Here is a 15,981-nt window from a genome sequence, read left to right on the forward strand (position 1 = left end):
AACAGGGTCTCACTAAGTTGCTGAGAGCCTCACTCAGAGCTGAGGCTGGCTTCGAACATGTGTAATCCTCCTGTCTCAGCCTCCTGAGCACGGGGATTGCAAGCGTGCACCATCATGCCTGGCTGCTCTGTTTTATTTTGAAACAGCATCTTGTTAGGTCATTAATTCTCACTACCTGCAGAGGCTGTCCTCAAATCTATGGTCCTCCTATCTCGGCCTCCCAAGTACTGAGATTACAAGCATGCACCATCTTGCCCAGCCCATTAGCTGTCGTTTTAAAAATACCTTTTCTATGAAACAGATCCTGAGATTGCGGAAGCTCTTGAAATGGGAAAATGGCAGTAATGTCATGTTCAGTACTGAGTGCCATGTTCAGTGTGTTCTCATTCACCTGCCAGACAGGTGTCAAAGCTTTTCCTTTAGCCGGGCATGGTGGTGCACGCTTGTAATCCCAGTGCCCGGGAGGCTGAGACAGGAGGATCTAGGCTTGCAGACAGCCTCAGCTACTTAGCGAGGCCCTTTGCAACTTCTCAGTGAGACCCTGTTTTAAAATAAAGACTCAAAAAATTGGGCTGGGGGGTGTAGCTCGGAGGTAGAATGCCCCTGGGTTTCATCCCTAGTACTGCAACAACAACAAAAAAAACAAAAACAAAAAAAAGAGGAAGCGAAGCAGCTTTTACTTTTCCTTGGTTTGCTTGTTACAGGATGTAAGTCAGAGTACAGAAGAAAATGTCCTCTGAACAGACTTCTTGGACAAGCCTGTCCACTATTCAGAAAGTAGCCCTGGGTCTTGGGCTCCCAGCCGGCGCCACGGTTGCCTACATCCTATACCGCAGGTATAGGGAAAGCAGAGGTAAATAAACACCGGACTCCACCACGTGCCTGCCTTGTGAGGTTGAAAAGGACTGGGTGTTGTTGAGATATAATTGGCTTTCTCTGAAGGATTTTGTGTGTGTGTGTGTGTGTGTGTGTGTGGGTCTGGGGATGGAACCCAGGGGCATTTGACCTTCGAGCCATATCCCCTGCCCTATTTTTATTCTTTATTTTGAAACAGGGTCTCTCACTAAGTAGCTGAGGTTGTCCGCGAACCGCGATCCTCCATTTTCAGCCTCCCGAACGCTGGGATTACAACGTGCGCCACCACGCGCGGCTCTCTGAAGGATCTTTGGCTGAAAATGTTGATTCTTTCCTGTGTCCTTTCTGTGAGGCTGGTCTGTGAGATGAACTCATTTTATATGTCTATCAATCTGTTCCCATTAGCAAAATAAGTTCAGTAAAGTTTTTGGTTTTTGTTTTCTGTCCTGGGGATGGAACCCAGGGGCATTCTACCTCTGAGCTACACCCCCAGCCCTACTTTTTAGTCTTTATTTTTGAAACATGGTCTCACTGAGTTGCAAAGGGCCTCATTAAGTAGGTGAGGCTGTCCGCAAACTGCGATCCTCCTGTCTCAGCCTTCAAAATGCTGGGGTTACAAGTGTGTGTCACCACACTGGGCAGCAGAGGGTTTTTTTTGATTTTTAAGTATATGTCAAGCTGAGACAAGAGGATGGCGGTTCGCGGCCAACCTCAGCTTTTAGGCCCTTTGCAACTCAGTGAGACCCTGTTTCAAAATAAAGAATAAACCGGATGTAGTGTCTCACACTTAGAATCCCAGCATTCGGGAGGCTGAGACAGGAGGATCGCGGTTCACAGGCAGCCTCATCTATTTAGTCCCTCCATAGCTTAATGAGACCCTGTTTCAAAATAATAAAAAATAGGTCTGGGGATATAGCTCAAAGGTAGAATGTCCCTGGGTACCATCCCTAGTACCACAAAAAAATAAAAAATAAAAAAAGAGTTTTAAGCCTAAAACTTTTAGTTTTAAGCCTTGGGCTCTTCTTGCCTTCATTCTTCCCCAGGAGTAATGTCCTGGGAGATGTAGTTTGCCCAAAACCCAGAACCCCTCCTTTGCAGAGTCTGTTTTTCTCCTTTTAGCATCTGAAATAGTATCCCAGAGAAAATGCCAAACAGCATGGGGTGGCAAGGTTGGGCGTGGGCTGGAGCTCGAACTCAGCCCCAGCATGCCAAGGCTGCGCTCTACCTCTGAGCTACACCTCCGGCCCCATCTCCAGTCTTTTGGGACCTTGTGGTTCTAACTCAGATGCTCCTTCTCCTCGTCATTATGGTCGAGTTTATCTCTTGGGTCAATGTCTTTACACCCAGGGGAGGGCTGGTAGCATATTTGGGCATATTTAAGTCAGCCCTAACGAGCCACGATCTGTACAGAAGAGCGGCTGACGTTTGTTGGGGAGGATGACATTGAGATCGAGATGCGGGTTCCCCAGGAGGCTGTGAAGCTCATCATTGGCCGGCAAGGTGCCAACATCAAACAGGTAAGTGTGTGAGCCAGCAAATGGCTTTCCAGGCATGGACGCCGGCTTGTAACTGCTCTTTTCTTCCCCGACTCTGAATCACAGAGCCCACCCATGCAGTATGTCTTTTTGCTGATTTGTTTTGTGGTACTAGAGATGGAACCCAGTGGCACTCTACCCCTGAGCTACATCTCTGGCCCTTTTTATTTTTTATTTTAAGACTGGGTCTTACTAAGTTACCGTGGCTGACCTCGAACTTGTGATCCTCCTGCCTTAGCCTCCTGGTAGCCTGCATTATATAGCTGTGTGCCCAGCACTATGGGCTGTGTGCCCAGCCTTTTTTTTTTTTTTTTCTTGCAGTACTGGGGATGGAACCCAGGAGCATTGTACCTCTGAGCTACACCCTCAACCCTATTTTTTAGTCTTTTCATTTTTGAAACAGGGTCTCACTGAGTTGTGAAGGGCCTTGCCAAGAAGCTGAGGCTGTCTTTGAACCATGATCATCCACTCTCAGCCTACCAAATGCTGGTATTACAAGCATGTGCCACCATGCTTGGCTTATATATATATATATTTTTTTTCAGTACTGGGGATGGAACCCAGGGATATTTTACCTCTGAGCTATACCCCAGGCCTATTTTTTATTCTTTATTTTGAAACAGGGTCTCACTGACTTGCAAAGGACCTCACTAAGTATAGTAGCTGAAGCTGGCCGTGAACCGTGATCCTCCTGTCTCAGCCTCTCAAATGCTAGGATCACAAGCCTGCGCCAACATGCTCAGCTTTATGTATATCTTAAAAGGAAGAAAACACAGGGAAATACATTTCATGTAGATGTGCATACTTCCACCTAGAGAACAGATGACTTAGCTTGAAATCAGACTTCTGCTTGAACTCTTGAGGCATTCTCCCTCCCCTATGTCCCCAGCCCTACTTTTTATTCTTTATTTGGAAACAGGGCCTCATTAAGTAGCCGAGGCTGGCCGCGAGGCTGGCCGTGAGCGCTGTCCTCCTGTCTCAGCCTCCCAGCACTGGGATGACCAGTCTGCACCACCACGCCCAGCTGGATTACGTGCTCTTTGAGGGTACCCTGCAGTCTCCTCCCATAGGCATGAGTAGTGAGGACCCATCAGCGCAGCCCGATTTGGCTCCATCCACCCCAGGGCTTGGCGTCCAGTGCCTTCGCTCTTCCAGAACGAATCGCCTTGTCTCCTGTTCTCTGCAGCTCCGGAAGCAGACAGGCGCCCGGATCGACGTGGACACGGAGGACGTGGGAGATGAGCGGGTGCTGCTCATCAGTGGTTTCCCCGTTCAGGTGTGCAAGGCCAAAGCAGCAATCCACCAGATCCTGACAGAGAATACCCCAGTGTCTGAGCAGCTCTCAGTCCCCCAGAGATCTGTGGGCAGAATCATAGGTACCGCCGGACGGCTTCCTCCGCTGTTTCCTCTGTTCTGTGTTGTGGCTTCCTTTCACACCTCCCAAGGGCTCCCTGGTCCCCCCTCAGCTGGCTGAGGACAGAGAGACCAGCTCTGCTGTTTTACAGAACTGGTGGTAAAATAAAATCTATTACCAGGAGAAGTTCCATGATCCAAACCTTACAAATAGAGTCCAGAAGGTTCTGGTTAATGTATTCAGCTCACGATAAGCTTTTATTATTTTTATTATTTATTTATTTATTTATTTTTGTGGTGCTGGGGGTGGAACCCAGGGGCTTTCTACCTCTGGGCTATACTCCCAGACCTTTTTTTTTTATATTTTATTTGGAAACAGGGTCTCACTAAGTTGCTGAGAGCCTCACTAAGTAGCTGAGGCTGGCTTCGAACCTGTGCGATCCTCCTGTCTCAGCCACAAGCGCAGGGATTACAAGCGTGCGCCACCACGCCCGGCTCATGATAAGCTTTTAGAGGGCAACTAGAGGTGGTTACGTTCTGCCAGGTCATTTAAGACAGTGTTCTCGAGAACACTTGGAATACTTTCTCCTCGACCATTCCCTAGCTGCTAGTAGAAGCAGAGAAGTATCCTGCCTTCAGTCTAGGGTTTGGGGTTCTCTGTTTTGTTTTGCTTTGTTTTGTTTTTGCGGGTCTGGGGATGGAACCCAGGGGCATTTGACCTCCGAGCTATACCCCCTGCCCTATTTTTAGTCTTTATTTTGAAACAGGGTCTCACTGAGTTGCAGAGGGCCTCACTAAGTAGCTGAGGCTGTCTGTGAACTGTGATCCTCCAGTCTCAGCCTCCGAACGCTGGGATTATATTCTTTATTTTAAAACAGGATCTCACTGAGTTGCAAAGGGCCTCACTAAGTAGCTGAGGCTCTCCGTGAACCACAATCCTCCGGTCTCAGCCTCCCAAATGCTGGGATTACAAGCATGTGCCACCACGCCCAGCTCTATTTTTTGTGTGTGTGTGAGTGATACTAGTAATTGAACTCAGGGTCATTCTACCTGTGAGTCACACCCCCAGCCCTATTATTTTTTTTAATTTTGAAACAGGGTCTCACTAAGTTGCAGAGGGCCTCATGAGGTTGCCGCAGCTGGCCGAGAACCTGCAACCCTTCTATCTCAGCCTCCCAAGTACTGGGGTCATAGGCATGTGCCACCACACCCGGCTTAGTGTAGGTTCTGATATTACCATGTAGCATGTTGTGTTACGGGTTATGGGTGTAAATATGTATAACCTTACCAAGTAGCCAAAAACTGGAACAATATAAAGTTAAGATAGCAAAATTACAGAGTTTAAATAAAAAGGTTATCTGCTTGCCTATAATCTCAGTACTTAGAGGCTGAGAGAGGAGGAGTGCAGGTTCGAGGCTGGCCCCAACAACTTAGCAGCGCCTTCAGCAACTTAGCAAGACCCTATTTCAAAATAAAAAATAGGGCTGAGGGTGTAGCTACCACAAATAAATAAATGGGGTAAAGCAGCGTCCTGTATTCTCTTCCCTACAGTAATGACTTCAGTAGCTCATGACTTCCAGTCAACATCTTGTGTTCAGTTGAAAAGGGAAAACTGACTCCTTTTTCCTGGCATGTACGAAACATTGATTCCTCTAATAGTTGAGATTGTCCAGGAGGGAGGGACAGGTTTTTATATATTGTTTAATGTAGGTAGAGGCGGCGAGACGATTCGTTCTATCTGTAAGGCCTCTGGAGCCAAAATCACCTGCGACAAGGAATCAGAGGGGACATTGCTGCTATCAAGACTTATAAAAATCTCGGGAACACAGAAGGAGGTGGCTGCGGCCAAGGCAAGTAGCTGATGGATTTGAATCATGCCTAAGAAAGAGAAGAACCCTTTACTCCTCCTGGGTCAGTGTCTGGCTGCATCGGCTTTAATCCTTTTCTTCTTTTTTTTCTTCTTTTCTGTGTGTGTGTGCGTGTGTGTGTGTGTGCGTGTGTGTGTGTGTGTGGTGCTAGGGATGGAACCCAGGAACATTCTACCTCGGAGCTACATCCCCAGTCCTTTTTTTTATTCTTTATTTTGAAGCAGGGTCTCACTGAGTTGTGGCGGGCCTCAGTAAGTAGCTGAGGCTGTCCCCGAACCGTGATCTTCCTGTTTCAGCCTCCCAAGTACTGGCATTACAAGCGTGCGCCACCACCTCCGGCTTCTTGTCTTATTTTCCATAGCATTTGATATTGGAGAAAGTTTCGGAAGATGAAGAACTTCGGAAGAGAATTGCCCATTCTGCAGAAGCCAGAGTCCCACGCAAGCAGCCAATCAGTGTGAGAAGAGAGGAGGTGCCAGAGCCCAGGGGAGCTGGAGAAGCGGCCTCGTGGAAAGACGGTGGCGCCGGCTCCGGGCAGGCTGCGCCCCTGGCCATTCCTCCCCACAGAGGAGCTGGCGACATGGCTGTTGTAGGATCCAAAGAAGGCTCCTGGGAGAAACCCGATGACAGCTTTCAGAATTCTGGAGCCCAGGCCAGTCCAGAGACATCCACGTTTGAAAGTATGTAACAAAGAAAGGACATATGAAGGCTGTTGGGCATACTGGCCCAACTTCTCCAAATTAGGAGGCAATAAAAATATATATTTTTTTCCAGTACTGGGGATGGAACCCAGCCGAGCTACACCCCTTGCCTTTTTTTTATTCTTTATTTTGAAACGGGGTCTCACTGAGTTGCAGAGTGCCTCACTAAGTATCTAAGGCTGTCCGCGAATCACGACCCTCCGGTCTCAGCCTCCCGAATGCTGGGGTTATAAATGTGCACCACCATGCCCAGCTTAAAATACTCTATTTTTACAACTGAACTTCTATATCTGTCACCATAGATAATACCTTTCTGGTGATATTTTACTTAGATTAATACTAAACATTACTAATACTTTTCTGAATACAAGCTGGCTGGAGAAGGAAAATGAGAAAAAAATATGCTGACACAGGAAACTAGTCTGTAATACATCAAATAATTAAGTTTGCAGTATATTCTTCCTCCAGACCTACTTTTCAAGTATGTAAACTCTTAGCCTGATTTTTTTTTTTTTTTTATTGTGGTACTGGGAAGCCAGGAAAAAACTTCTACCTCCGAGTTACACTCCCAGACCTATTTTATATTTTATTTGGAAACAGGGTCTCTTAAACCAGGCGAGGCTGGCTTCGAACCTGCGTGATCCTCCTGTCTCAACCTCCCAAGCGCTGGGATTACAAGTGTGCGCCACCACGCCCAGCTAGCCTGATTTTTTTTTTTTTTTTTTTTTTTTCAGGTCTGGGGATGGAACCCAGAGGCATTTGACCTCCGAGATACACCCCCTGCCCAATTTTTTATTCTTTATTTTGAAACAGGGTCTCACTGAGTTGCGAAGGGCGTCACTAAGTAGCTGAGTCTGTCTGCAAACTGTGATCCTCCGGTCTCAGCCTCCCAAATGCTGGGATTACAAGCTTGCCACCACACCGGCTTAGCCTGATTATTTTTTAACTTCCCGTTCATTACTGGTTTTAAAAATCACTGTTAGCAAGCTGGGCGTGGTAGCCACGCTTGTAATCCCAGCATTCAGGAGGCTGAGACCAGAGGATCACAGTTCATGGTCAGCCTCAGATACTTAGTGAGGCGCTTTGCAACTCGTTGAGATTGTTTCAAAATAAAAAAATAAAAAATAGGGCTGGGGGTGTAGCTTGGAGGTCAAATGCCCTGGATTCCATTCCCAGACCCTCAAAAAAATAAAAAAGCCGGGCGTAGTGGCACACACTTGTAATCTCCACGCTTGGGAGGTGGAGACAGGAGCATCGCGCAGGTTCGAAGCCAGCCTCGCTGGCTTAAGAGACCCTGTTTCCAAATAAAATATAAAATAGGCCTGGGAATGTAGCCCGGAGGTAGAAGGGTTCCATCCCCAGTACTACCAATGAATAAATAATTAATTAATTTAATAAATCACTGTTAGCCAGGCATGCTGGTGCACACTTGTAACCCCAGTACTTGGGAGGCTGAGACAGGAGGATCGCAGGTTTAAGGCAACCTTGACAATGTAGTGAGATTCTTAGCAATCTAGTGAGACTCTTTCAAACTGAAAAATAAAATAGGGCTTGGGGGTATGGCTAAGAGGTAGAATGCCCCTGGGTTCATTACTCTTCAAAAAAAAACCCCAAAACCAAACAGACTGTGATCTTCCTCTACAATTCAAAGATGCTGTCCTGGGCAGGAAGACCAGTGTCCCTAAGAGGCTCCAGGGCTTGTCCAGGGTTCAGAGGAGTCCAGAATGGGATCTTGGAACAAGCAGAGTTGCTGTCCATGTACCTTTTTACCAGTCCTATAAATTGGCACCTGCTTTGAATATGTGGCCCATGACAAAGACTGTAAACTATTTACTCAGTTGCATAGGAAAACAGAAAATAACTTAGTGTCTTTCGTCCATACATTTTTCTATGATTCCTTTATTTTTATTTATTTATTTTTTTTGTGTGTGTGGTACCAGGGTTCCTGGAAGCCCTTCTACCTCCGGGCTACACTCCCAGACCTATTTTTACATTTTTATTTGGAAACAGGCTCTCCTAAGCCAGCGCGCACGGTTGGCTTCGAACCTGCGTGGTCCTCCTGTCTCTGCCTCCCAAGCGCAGGGATTACAAGTGTGCGCCACCACGCCCGGCTGATTCCTTTATTTTTAAAGTGGTCCCTCCAAGCCAGGTGTGGTGGCACACACCTGAAATCCCAGTATTTGGGCGGCAGAAATGGGGACCACAGATTCAAAGTCAGCCTCAGCAACTTAGACCCTGTTTCCAAATAAAAAGTAAAATAGGGCTGGGAGTGTAGCCCAGAGGTAGAAGGTCCCTGGCTTCCACCATTAGTACCACAAAAAAATAAAATGGTCCCTCCAACTATTTTGTTTTACTTTGCTTTTCTGTAGCACTGGGAGTTGTACTCATGGTGTTCTGCCTCTGAGCTATGTCTCCAGCCTCATTTTCTTATTTTATTTATTTATTGCGGTACTGGGAATTGAACCCAAGGACATTCTACTCCAAGCTATATCCTCAGTCCTATTTTTTATTTATCTTGAAACAGTCTTACTAAGTTGCGGAGGGCCTCACCAAGTAGCTGAGGCTGGCCTCAAACCTATGATCCTCCTGTCTCAGCTTTCTAAGTACTAGGATGACAAGCGCGCGTCACCATGCCCAGCACCTTTTTTTTATTTTGAAATAGGGTCTTGCCTCACTAAGTTGCAGAGGGCCTCAGTAAGTTGCTGAGGCTGGTCTTGAATCTGTGATCCTCCTGTCTCAGCCTCCCAAATAACTGAGATTACAGGCATACGCCACTTCATCCAGCTTGACCTTTTTTTTTTTTTTTGGTGGTACGGGGGGGTGGAACCCAGAGGCTTTCTACCTCCAAGCTATACTCCCAGACCTTTTTTTATATCTTATTTGGAAACAGGGTCTCACTGAGTTGCTGAAAGCCTCACTAAGTAGCTGAGGCTGGCTTCGAACCTGTATGATCCTCCTGTCTCAGCCTCCCTGAGGCTGGCTTCGAACCTGTATGATCCTCCTGTCTCAGCCTCCCAAGCACGGGGATTACAAGCGTGTGCCACCATGCCCGGCTCAGCTCGACCATTTTTAAAATGATGAGCAACCATTTGGTATTTGTAGCTCTCCCCCCGCCCCAGTGCAGACTGCCCATTCTAAGCAAGCACGGTCTGATAAAGTCGCCATCCTTATCCCTGTGTTCAGTCCCCAGCCCCGACTTCAGTTTCCATGCCGATGAGTACCTTGAAGTCTACGTCTCTGCTTCTGAGCACCCTAACCATTTCTGGATTCAGATCATTGGCTCCCGCAGCCTGCAGTTGGACAAGCTGGTCAGCGAGATGACCCAGCACTATGAGAATAGTCTGGTGAGTTGCCTCAGGGCCGAGGTGGCAGGTCTTCTTCTCTGTCGCTTCCTCTTACCCTGCGAGGCGACGTTTTGTTCCTTCTTCCCCTGGCGTCATCTGTTTGTCAGCCAGCACTTGGTAACTACCCCTCCTGACCCCTCATGCCCACGTGCAGCCCGAAGACCTGACGGTGCGCGTCGGGGACATCGTCGCAGCACCTCTGCCCACAAACGGTTCCTGGTACCGAGCCAAGGTCCTGGACACCTTGGAGAATGGGAACCTGGACCTGTACTTTGTGGACTTTGGAGACAATGGGGATTGCCCACTGAAGGACCTCAGGGCTCTCAGGTCAGTTGGAGGCGGGAGTCAGCTGGAATCCCAGCTGCTGGCACAGCGCTCTCACCAAGGGGTTTTGGAAGGGAACCTGTTTACAGAGAGCCGAGGAGTCTCTTCTGGCTCCGCGTTGGTTCTGTCTAAGCGTGGTGGTGCATGCTTATCCCAGCATTTGGGTTGCTGAGACAGGAAGAGCATGGTTCACGGCCAGCCCCAGCTACTTACTGAGGCTCTTTGCAACTCAGTGAGACCCTGTTTCAAAAAAAAGAATAAAAAATAGGGCTGGGGTGTAGCTCAGCGGTAGAATGTCCCTGAGTTCCATCCCCAGTACTGCCAAAAAATAAAAAATAATAAAAGCAAAGAATACAAGAAAGCCATTCTGGCTCTGGGAGTCTAAATTCGGTTCTTTGCATTTTAGGAGTGACTTCCTAAGCCTTCCGTTTCAAGCGATAGAATGTAGTCTGGCACGGATTGCCCCCTTGGGTAAGTCAGCCATGCCTCCCTGGACCCGCCTGCAAATAGGATAACTTTCCTCGGCTAGGGGAGACTCAGGTTCCCAGGCTTCTTGAGCTCTGGGGGTCAGGTGTCTTTTCCTTACCGGCTCTAGAAAGCAGCAGCCAGAAGTTTGCACAGCAGTGGGGCCCAAACCCAACGGAGAAGAAATTAAATGCCTTCCTGAGCAGTAAAGGGCAGGTCCTGCTCGCCCCAGGACCTCTCTGCCCCGCCAAAGTTGGCTGCTTCCAAGCACGCCCTGCACTCTCTCCCCAGGTGACGAGTGGGAAGAGGAAGCTATGGACGAGTTTGACAGGCTCACGCACTGTGCCGACTGGAAGCCCCTGGTGGCCAGGATCTCGAGCTACGTCCAGACTGGGGTCTCGACTTGGCCAAAGATCTACTTATATGATACCAGTAACGGCAAGGTAGGAGTGGGCCGGCGCTGCTCGCCCTCTGCCGCCTTCTCATGGCCTCGTGTTCACCCTTCTTTTCCAGAACCCCTTAACTGCTATTACTCCTACTTTATAAGATCCTGCTCACGATCCCATCAAAGGACTGTCTTTAAAGTTCCAATCCTGCCGGGCGTGGTGGCGCACGCTTGTAATCCCTGCGCTTGGGAGGCAGAGACAGGAGGATCGCGCAGGTTCGAAGCCAGTCGCGTGCGCTGGCTTAGGAGACCCTGTTTCCAAATAAAAATGTAAAAACAGGTCTGGGAGTGTAGCCCGGAGGTGGAAGGGCTTCCAGGAACCCCAGTACCGCAAAAAATAATAATAATAATAATAAAAAATAAATAAAGTTCCAATCCTAGGCCAGGCGTGGTGGCGCCTGCTTGTAATCCCAGCACTCGGGAGGCTGAAACAGGAGGATCGTGGTTCACAGATAGTGTCAGCTACTTAGCAAGGCCCTTTGCAACTCAGTGAGACCTTGTTTTATTTTATTTTATTTTATTTTATTTTATTTATTTTATTTTTGGTGGTACTGGGGTTCCTGGAAACCGTTCTCCAGGCTACACTCCAAGACCTATTTTTTTATATTTTTATTTGGAAACAGGGTCTCTTAAGCCAGCGCAATCCTCCTGTCTCCGCCTCCCAAGCGCGGGGATTACAAGCGTGCACCACCATGCCTGGCGAGACCTTGTTTTAAAAGTAAAAAAAGAAAGACTAAAATATAGGGCTAAGGGTGTAGCTTGGAGGTACAATGCCCCTGGGTTCCATCCCTGGTACCACACAAAAAATAAAAGTTCCAATCCGCTTGTAATCCCAGGATTTGGGAAGCAAAGACAGGAGGATCACACATTCACAGCCAGTCTCAGCTATTTACGCCCTTTGCAATTTAGATCCTGTTTCAAAACAGGATAAAAAATAGGGCAGGGAGTGTCGCTTGGAGGTAGAATGCCCCCGGGCTCATCCCCAGACCCGGAGAAAGTAATAACTAAAGTACCACCCCTGCTCCTCCGCCTTGCTGTCCTTCCAGAGCATCATTCTCTTTCTGTTGTTTTTTTTTTTTTCCCCTCAGAAACTTGATATTGGGCTAGAATTAGTTCGTAAAGGATATGCAGTTGAGATTCCTGAAGATGTGGAAGAAAACAGAAGCATCCCCGAAATGTTGAAGGATGTGGTATGCGAGCCATTGTCATCACCCAGGGTGCTTCTGCCGGGAAAACGCCGTGCGTGGGGAGACGGTGGCATTGCAGTCAGGACCATGGAAGTTTCTAGTCATGACATTTTGTTAACGTCCGATTAGTTGAAGCCTGTGCCACCCAGGGAATCTTTACAGCATTTTCCAAACTGCTTAGAAAAGGTTGATCAAGCCAGGCATGGTGGCGCACGCTTGTCATCCCTGCATTTGGGAGGCTGAGACGGGAGGATCGTGGTTCGCGGACAGCCTCAGTTACTTAGTGAGGCCCTTTGCAACTCAGTGAGATCCTGTTTCAAAATCAAGAATAAAAAATAGGGTTGGGGTGTAGCTCAGTTAGTATGACCCTGGGTCCCAGTACCACACACACACACACACAAAAAAAAAAAAAAAAAAATGTAAAGGTCGCTCAAAGGAGGCATTGGGTCCCTCCCAGCATCCCCACTCCACTCCTTGACCAGATCCTGAGCGCAGCAGGGTCGGGTGGCCTCTTGTCTCCCACCAGCCCACAGTCTTCCTCTTCTCTTGCTCTTCTGTCCTTAGGCCACAGAAGCAGACGCCTCTCTCGCCAGCATGTTCACTGAGCCCCAGAAGAGCCCTGGAGAAATGGCACACTCCCTGTCCTGCCTCAGTTTATCAGGTACAAACAGTGTTGCCTACGAGAGCATCTCTGGAGGTCGCCCCTCTCGATGGCCTCTCGAAAGCGCGTGTGCCCGAGCCCATGGCTGGGCAGTGTCACCGCTCCTCGTTTCTCCACCACAGAAGCTGCCTCTCTGTCTGGCGATGACCACCTAGAGGACAACCTCGTGCTCTGAGGCCCGGGCTTCCGCTCGGCCATCTGCGCTGCCGTGAGTGAGGCTCTTCTCTGCGGGTGACCGCAGGGCCGCGCTCCGCCCTCTCCTGCCCCGCCTTCGCATGCGTGTGCTCTCCCAGCGTTTCTTCCAGCTTTTTGTCTCTGTGTGTTTGTGTCTTTGACAGGATTTGGTGCCTGGGGAAGAGGAGTTACGACCAAGAGATCCATGCAGTCCTTCCCTTTCATTGTTATTTATTTTTATTTTTATTTTTTGAGGTATTGGGAATTGAACCCAGGGGCATTCTACCTCCAAGCTACACCCCAGCTCGATTTTTGATTCTTTATTTTGAAACAAGGTCTCACTTAAGTTGCAGAGGCCTCACTAAGTAGCTGAGGCTGGCTTTGAACCTGCCATCCTCCTGTCTCAGCCTCCCAAGTACTGGGATTACAAGCGTGCGCCACCACACCCGGCTCAGTCCTTCCTTTATTGCATGGTCTGGCTTGCTGAGGACCAAATCCATTTTCTCCTACCAGAAAGAGTGTGGGGCAGGAGGAGACAAATACTCACCTCCCACCCGCACACAGCTGATGCCCTTGTTTCTTTCCCGTCTTGAAAGGCGTGTTTGAACACATGACTTCCGGGCTCTGCGTGTCGGCCCCCGGCCCCCTCTGCCAGCCAGGCCTCAGGAGGTTTCTGAGGCTGTGTCTTTTGAGGCGGGGAAGCAGCCTGGGTTTGTCACCAAAAGCGATGATCTGCAGACTGCCGACTCTCCCCATCAGGCAACTGTGGCTGAGGGATGTGTGATGGACTCTGAGCCTGCGAGGATCCGGAGGCAAAGGGGAAAGCAGCATAAATATTGTAACAGCTTCAGGAGGTGGCAAGAGGACATCGCCTCCCTGGCTCAGTTGCTGCTGAGAGAGAGGCTTTGGGAGCAGTGCTCTATTTGTGCACTTCAGTTAAAATACAAGTGTAAAGAGAGAGGCAGTTCCGGAAATATTCTAAATTGCTCGTATAGTACTTAAACGTGTACACCTACACACAGAGAGAACATGTATCATTCTGTTTAAATCATTTGGAGATTCTTTGCTTAATAAAGTTCTCAAGAAAATTCTCTAAAATCAAATGCTCATTGAATCACACAGCGGAAGCAGGACGGTGGGTAAAATATCTTCTGAGCCAAAATACAGTGAGAATTGCCAACTGTCTCACATAAAGGGGCCCATCTGTGAAAAAAATCATCCCTCACATATACACGTTCACATTCTAATTTTAAGTTACTTCAGGGTTAGCCAACCATTAAGAACCAGGACCAGTTAAGGTTTGGGCTATGTAAATAAGACCCCACATAAGCTACTTGAAATCCTAGTTCTTGGGAGGCTAAGACGGGAGGATCGCAGGTTCAGAGCCAGCCCCGGCAACTTAGCAAGGCTCTCAGCAACCTAGTGAGACCCTGTTTCTAATTAAGAAATAAAATTGGGCTGGGGTGTAGCTTGGAGGTAGGATACCTCTGGGTTCAATCACCAGGAAAAATCCTGTAGTAGGATTCTAGAAACCTGGCTTCTAGGTAGGTGTCCATGGTAAATTAATTGTGAGACTTTAGGTAATCTGTTTCCCTATCACATCTTTCCATTTCTGACAGTATTGTGAAGATACTTGAAAATATATATAGTAATGTCGGTGAACTTTGAATGAAATGAACTTTTTTGTGTGTGTGGTACTGGGGATTGAACCAGGGGCATTCTACCTCTGGGCTTAACACCCCTAGCCCTATTTTTTTATTATTTTGAAACAGGGTCTCACTAAAAAGCTGAAGCTGGCTGTGAACCTGTGATCTTTCTGTCTTGACGGCCCCCAAAGTAATAGGATTACAAGTGTGCACCACCACACCCAACGGAAATTAGGTAGTACTGGGGTTGGAACCCAAGGGCATTCTTTCTCTGAGTTACACCCCCAACACTTATTTCATTCTTTTTGAAACAAGGTCTCACTAAATTGTGAAGGGCTTTGCTTGGTAGCGGAGGCTGGCTGTGAGCCAGCGATCCTCCTGTCTCAGCCTCCCAAGTACACCACGCCCAGCTTGAAATGAGCTTATTAAGGACACAGAAGGAGGCAACTGAAAAACTCAAAATTGCCCCATAAGGATGCCTTATGTGGGGCTTTCTTAAAGCTGCGGCTTAATAACCACGAAGGATTGTGTTACTACATGATTACCATATTTTCCCATAACCCGTTTTTTATCATTTTTCTGAGAAAACCCAGTACCAACCAGCAGATAGGTCCCAGGGAGGAGCGGCTCCGCGTGACCTGCCTCCTGGAGGAACCCAGGGTGGTGTCTGTTGATGGGGCTTTTCTGAGCGGCTCGCAGCGCGTCACTGAAGCGTGCTCAGCCTTGGAGCTGGAGCTCCCCAGCCGGCTTAGACTCAGTCTGCTCAGTTCCTCGGGCCTCTCCTCTCCAGGATAGAGGTCCCTGGTTCCGTTCCTAGGACTCCCTGCCACTGGTACTATCTCATCTCCTGCTTACGGTGTCTGCAAATCCATCCCTTTGCTGTGGCCTTTGTCTTGTTGGCTTCCAGCCCATCATGCAGGATCCTTGACCCCCTTCCAACCCAGTACCTGCTGTCTGGAATCTTCTCTGCTACCTGGTCATTCGATCGCCCTTAAGATCCTCCCCTTCGGTCAGAGCGGAGGGGTTTCTGTCCCTTCTGGCTTTCTCCACGTCCAAAGAAGGAACTGCCTTGTCACCCATGGGAGCTGCTCTTGGTGGGTGCAGCCATCCCAACGTCTCCTTCCCTCCCTAGGTGGTCAGGAACTAGAGCAGGGAGGTGGTTTGGGGGTGCAGGGAAGGCAAAGGGACCTAAACTCTGGAGCCCCTTCCCTCTCTGACTCGGGTCCCTCTGATCTCTTGAGGCATTGTCCAACAGCTCTGTAAGGTCTGTTTCGCTCCGCTCACCACCCCCAAAGAAGCAGCACACGCCGGATGATGATTGCACTACCCTTTATTCCTAGGATGGAGATGTCCTGAATCACATCCTGGGCACGAGTCCACGTGTCAAGGTCTTCAGCCCCTCACAGAGTAGGAGAAAGCATGT

General features: G+C 48.5%; 1 protein-coding gene across 2 annotated transcripts; it reads left to right on the forward strand.

Annotated features, from left to right (window-relative positions):
- Positions 1-729: 729 nt before the first annotated feature.
- TDRKH (tudor and KH domain containing) lies at positions 730-12,913 on the forward strand (the record flags this gene model as incomplete). Of its 2 annotated transcripts, none has more annotated exons than XM_080692949.1 (12): positions 730-853; positions 2,266-2,372; positions 3,577-3,766; positions 5,454-5,593; positions 5,973-6,291; positions 9,496-9,656; positions 9,811-9,983; positions 10,387-10,451; positions 10,737-10,888; positions 11,979-12,080; positions 12,642-12,738; positions 12,861-12,913. In XM_080692949.1, 12 exons carry the CDS (start codon positions 730-732, stop codon positions 12,911-12,913), a joined length of 1,683 nt encoding a protein of 560 aa, XP_080549075.1. The 2 variants fall into 2 exon arrangements, with proteins under 2 accessions (XP_080549075.1, XP_080549076.1); XM_080692950.1 differs by having other exon boundaries at positions 3,577-3,666; positions 5,489-5,593.
- Between the last annotated feature and the right edge of the window lie 3,068 nt (positions 12,914-15,981).

The sequence above is a fragment of the Muscardinus avellanarius genome (genome assembly GCF_963383645.1).
Source record: "Muscardinus avellanarius genome assembly, chromosome: 3".
NCBI lineage: Eukaryota > Metazoa > Chordata > Mammalia > Rodentia > Gliridae > Muscardinus > Muscardinus avellanarius.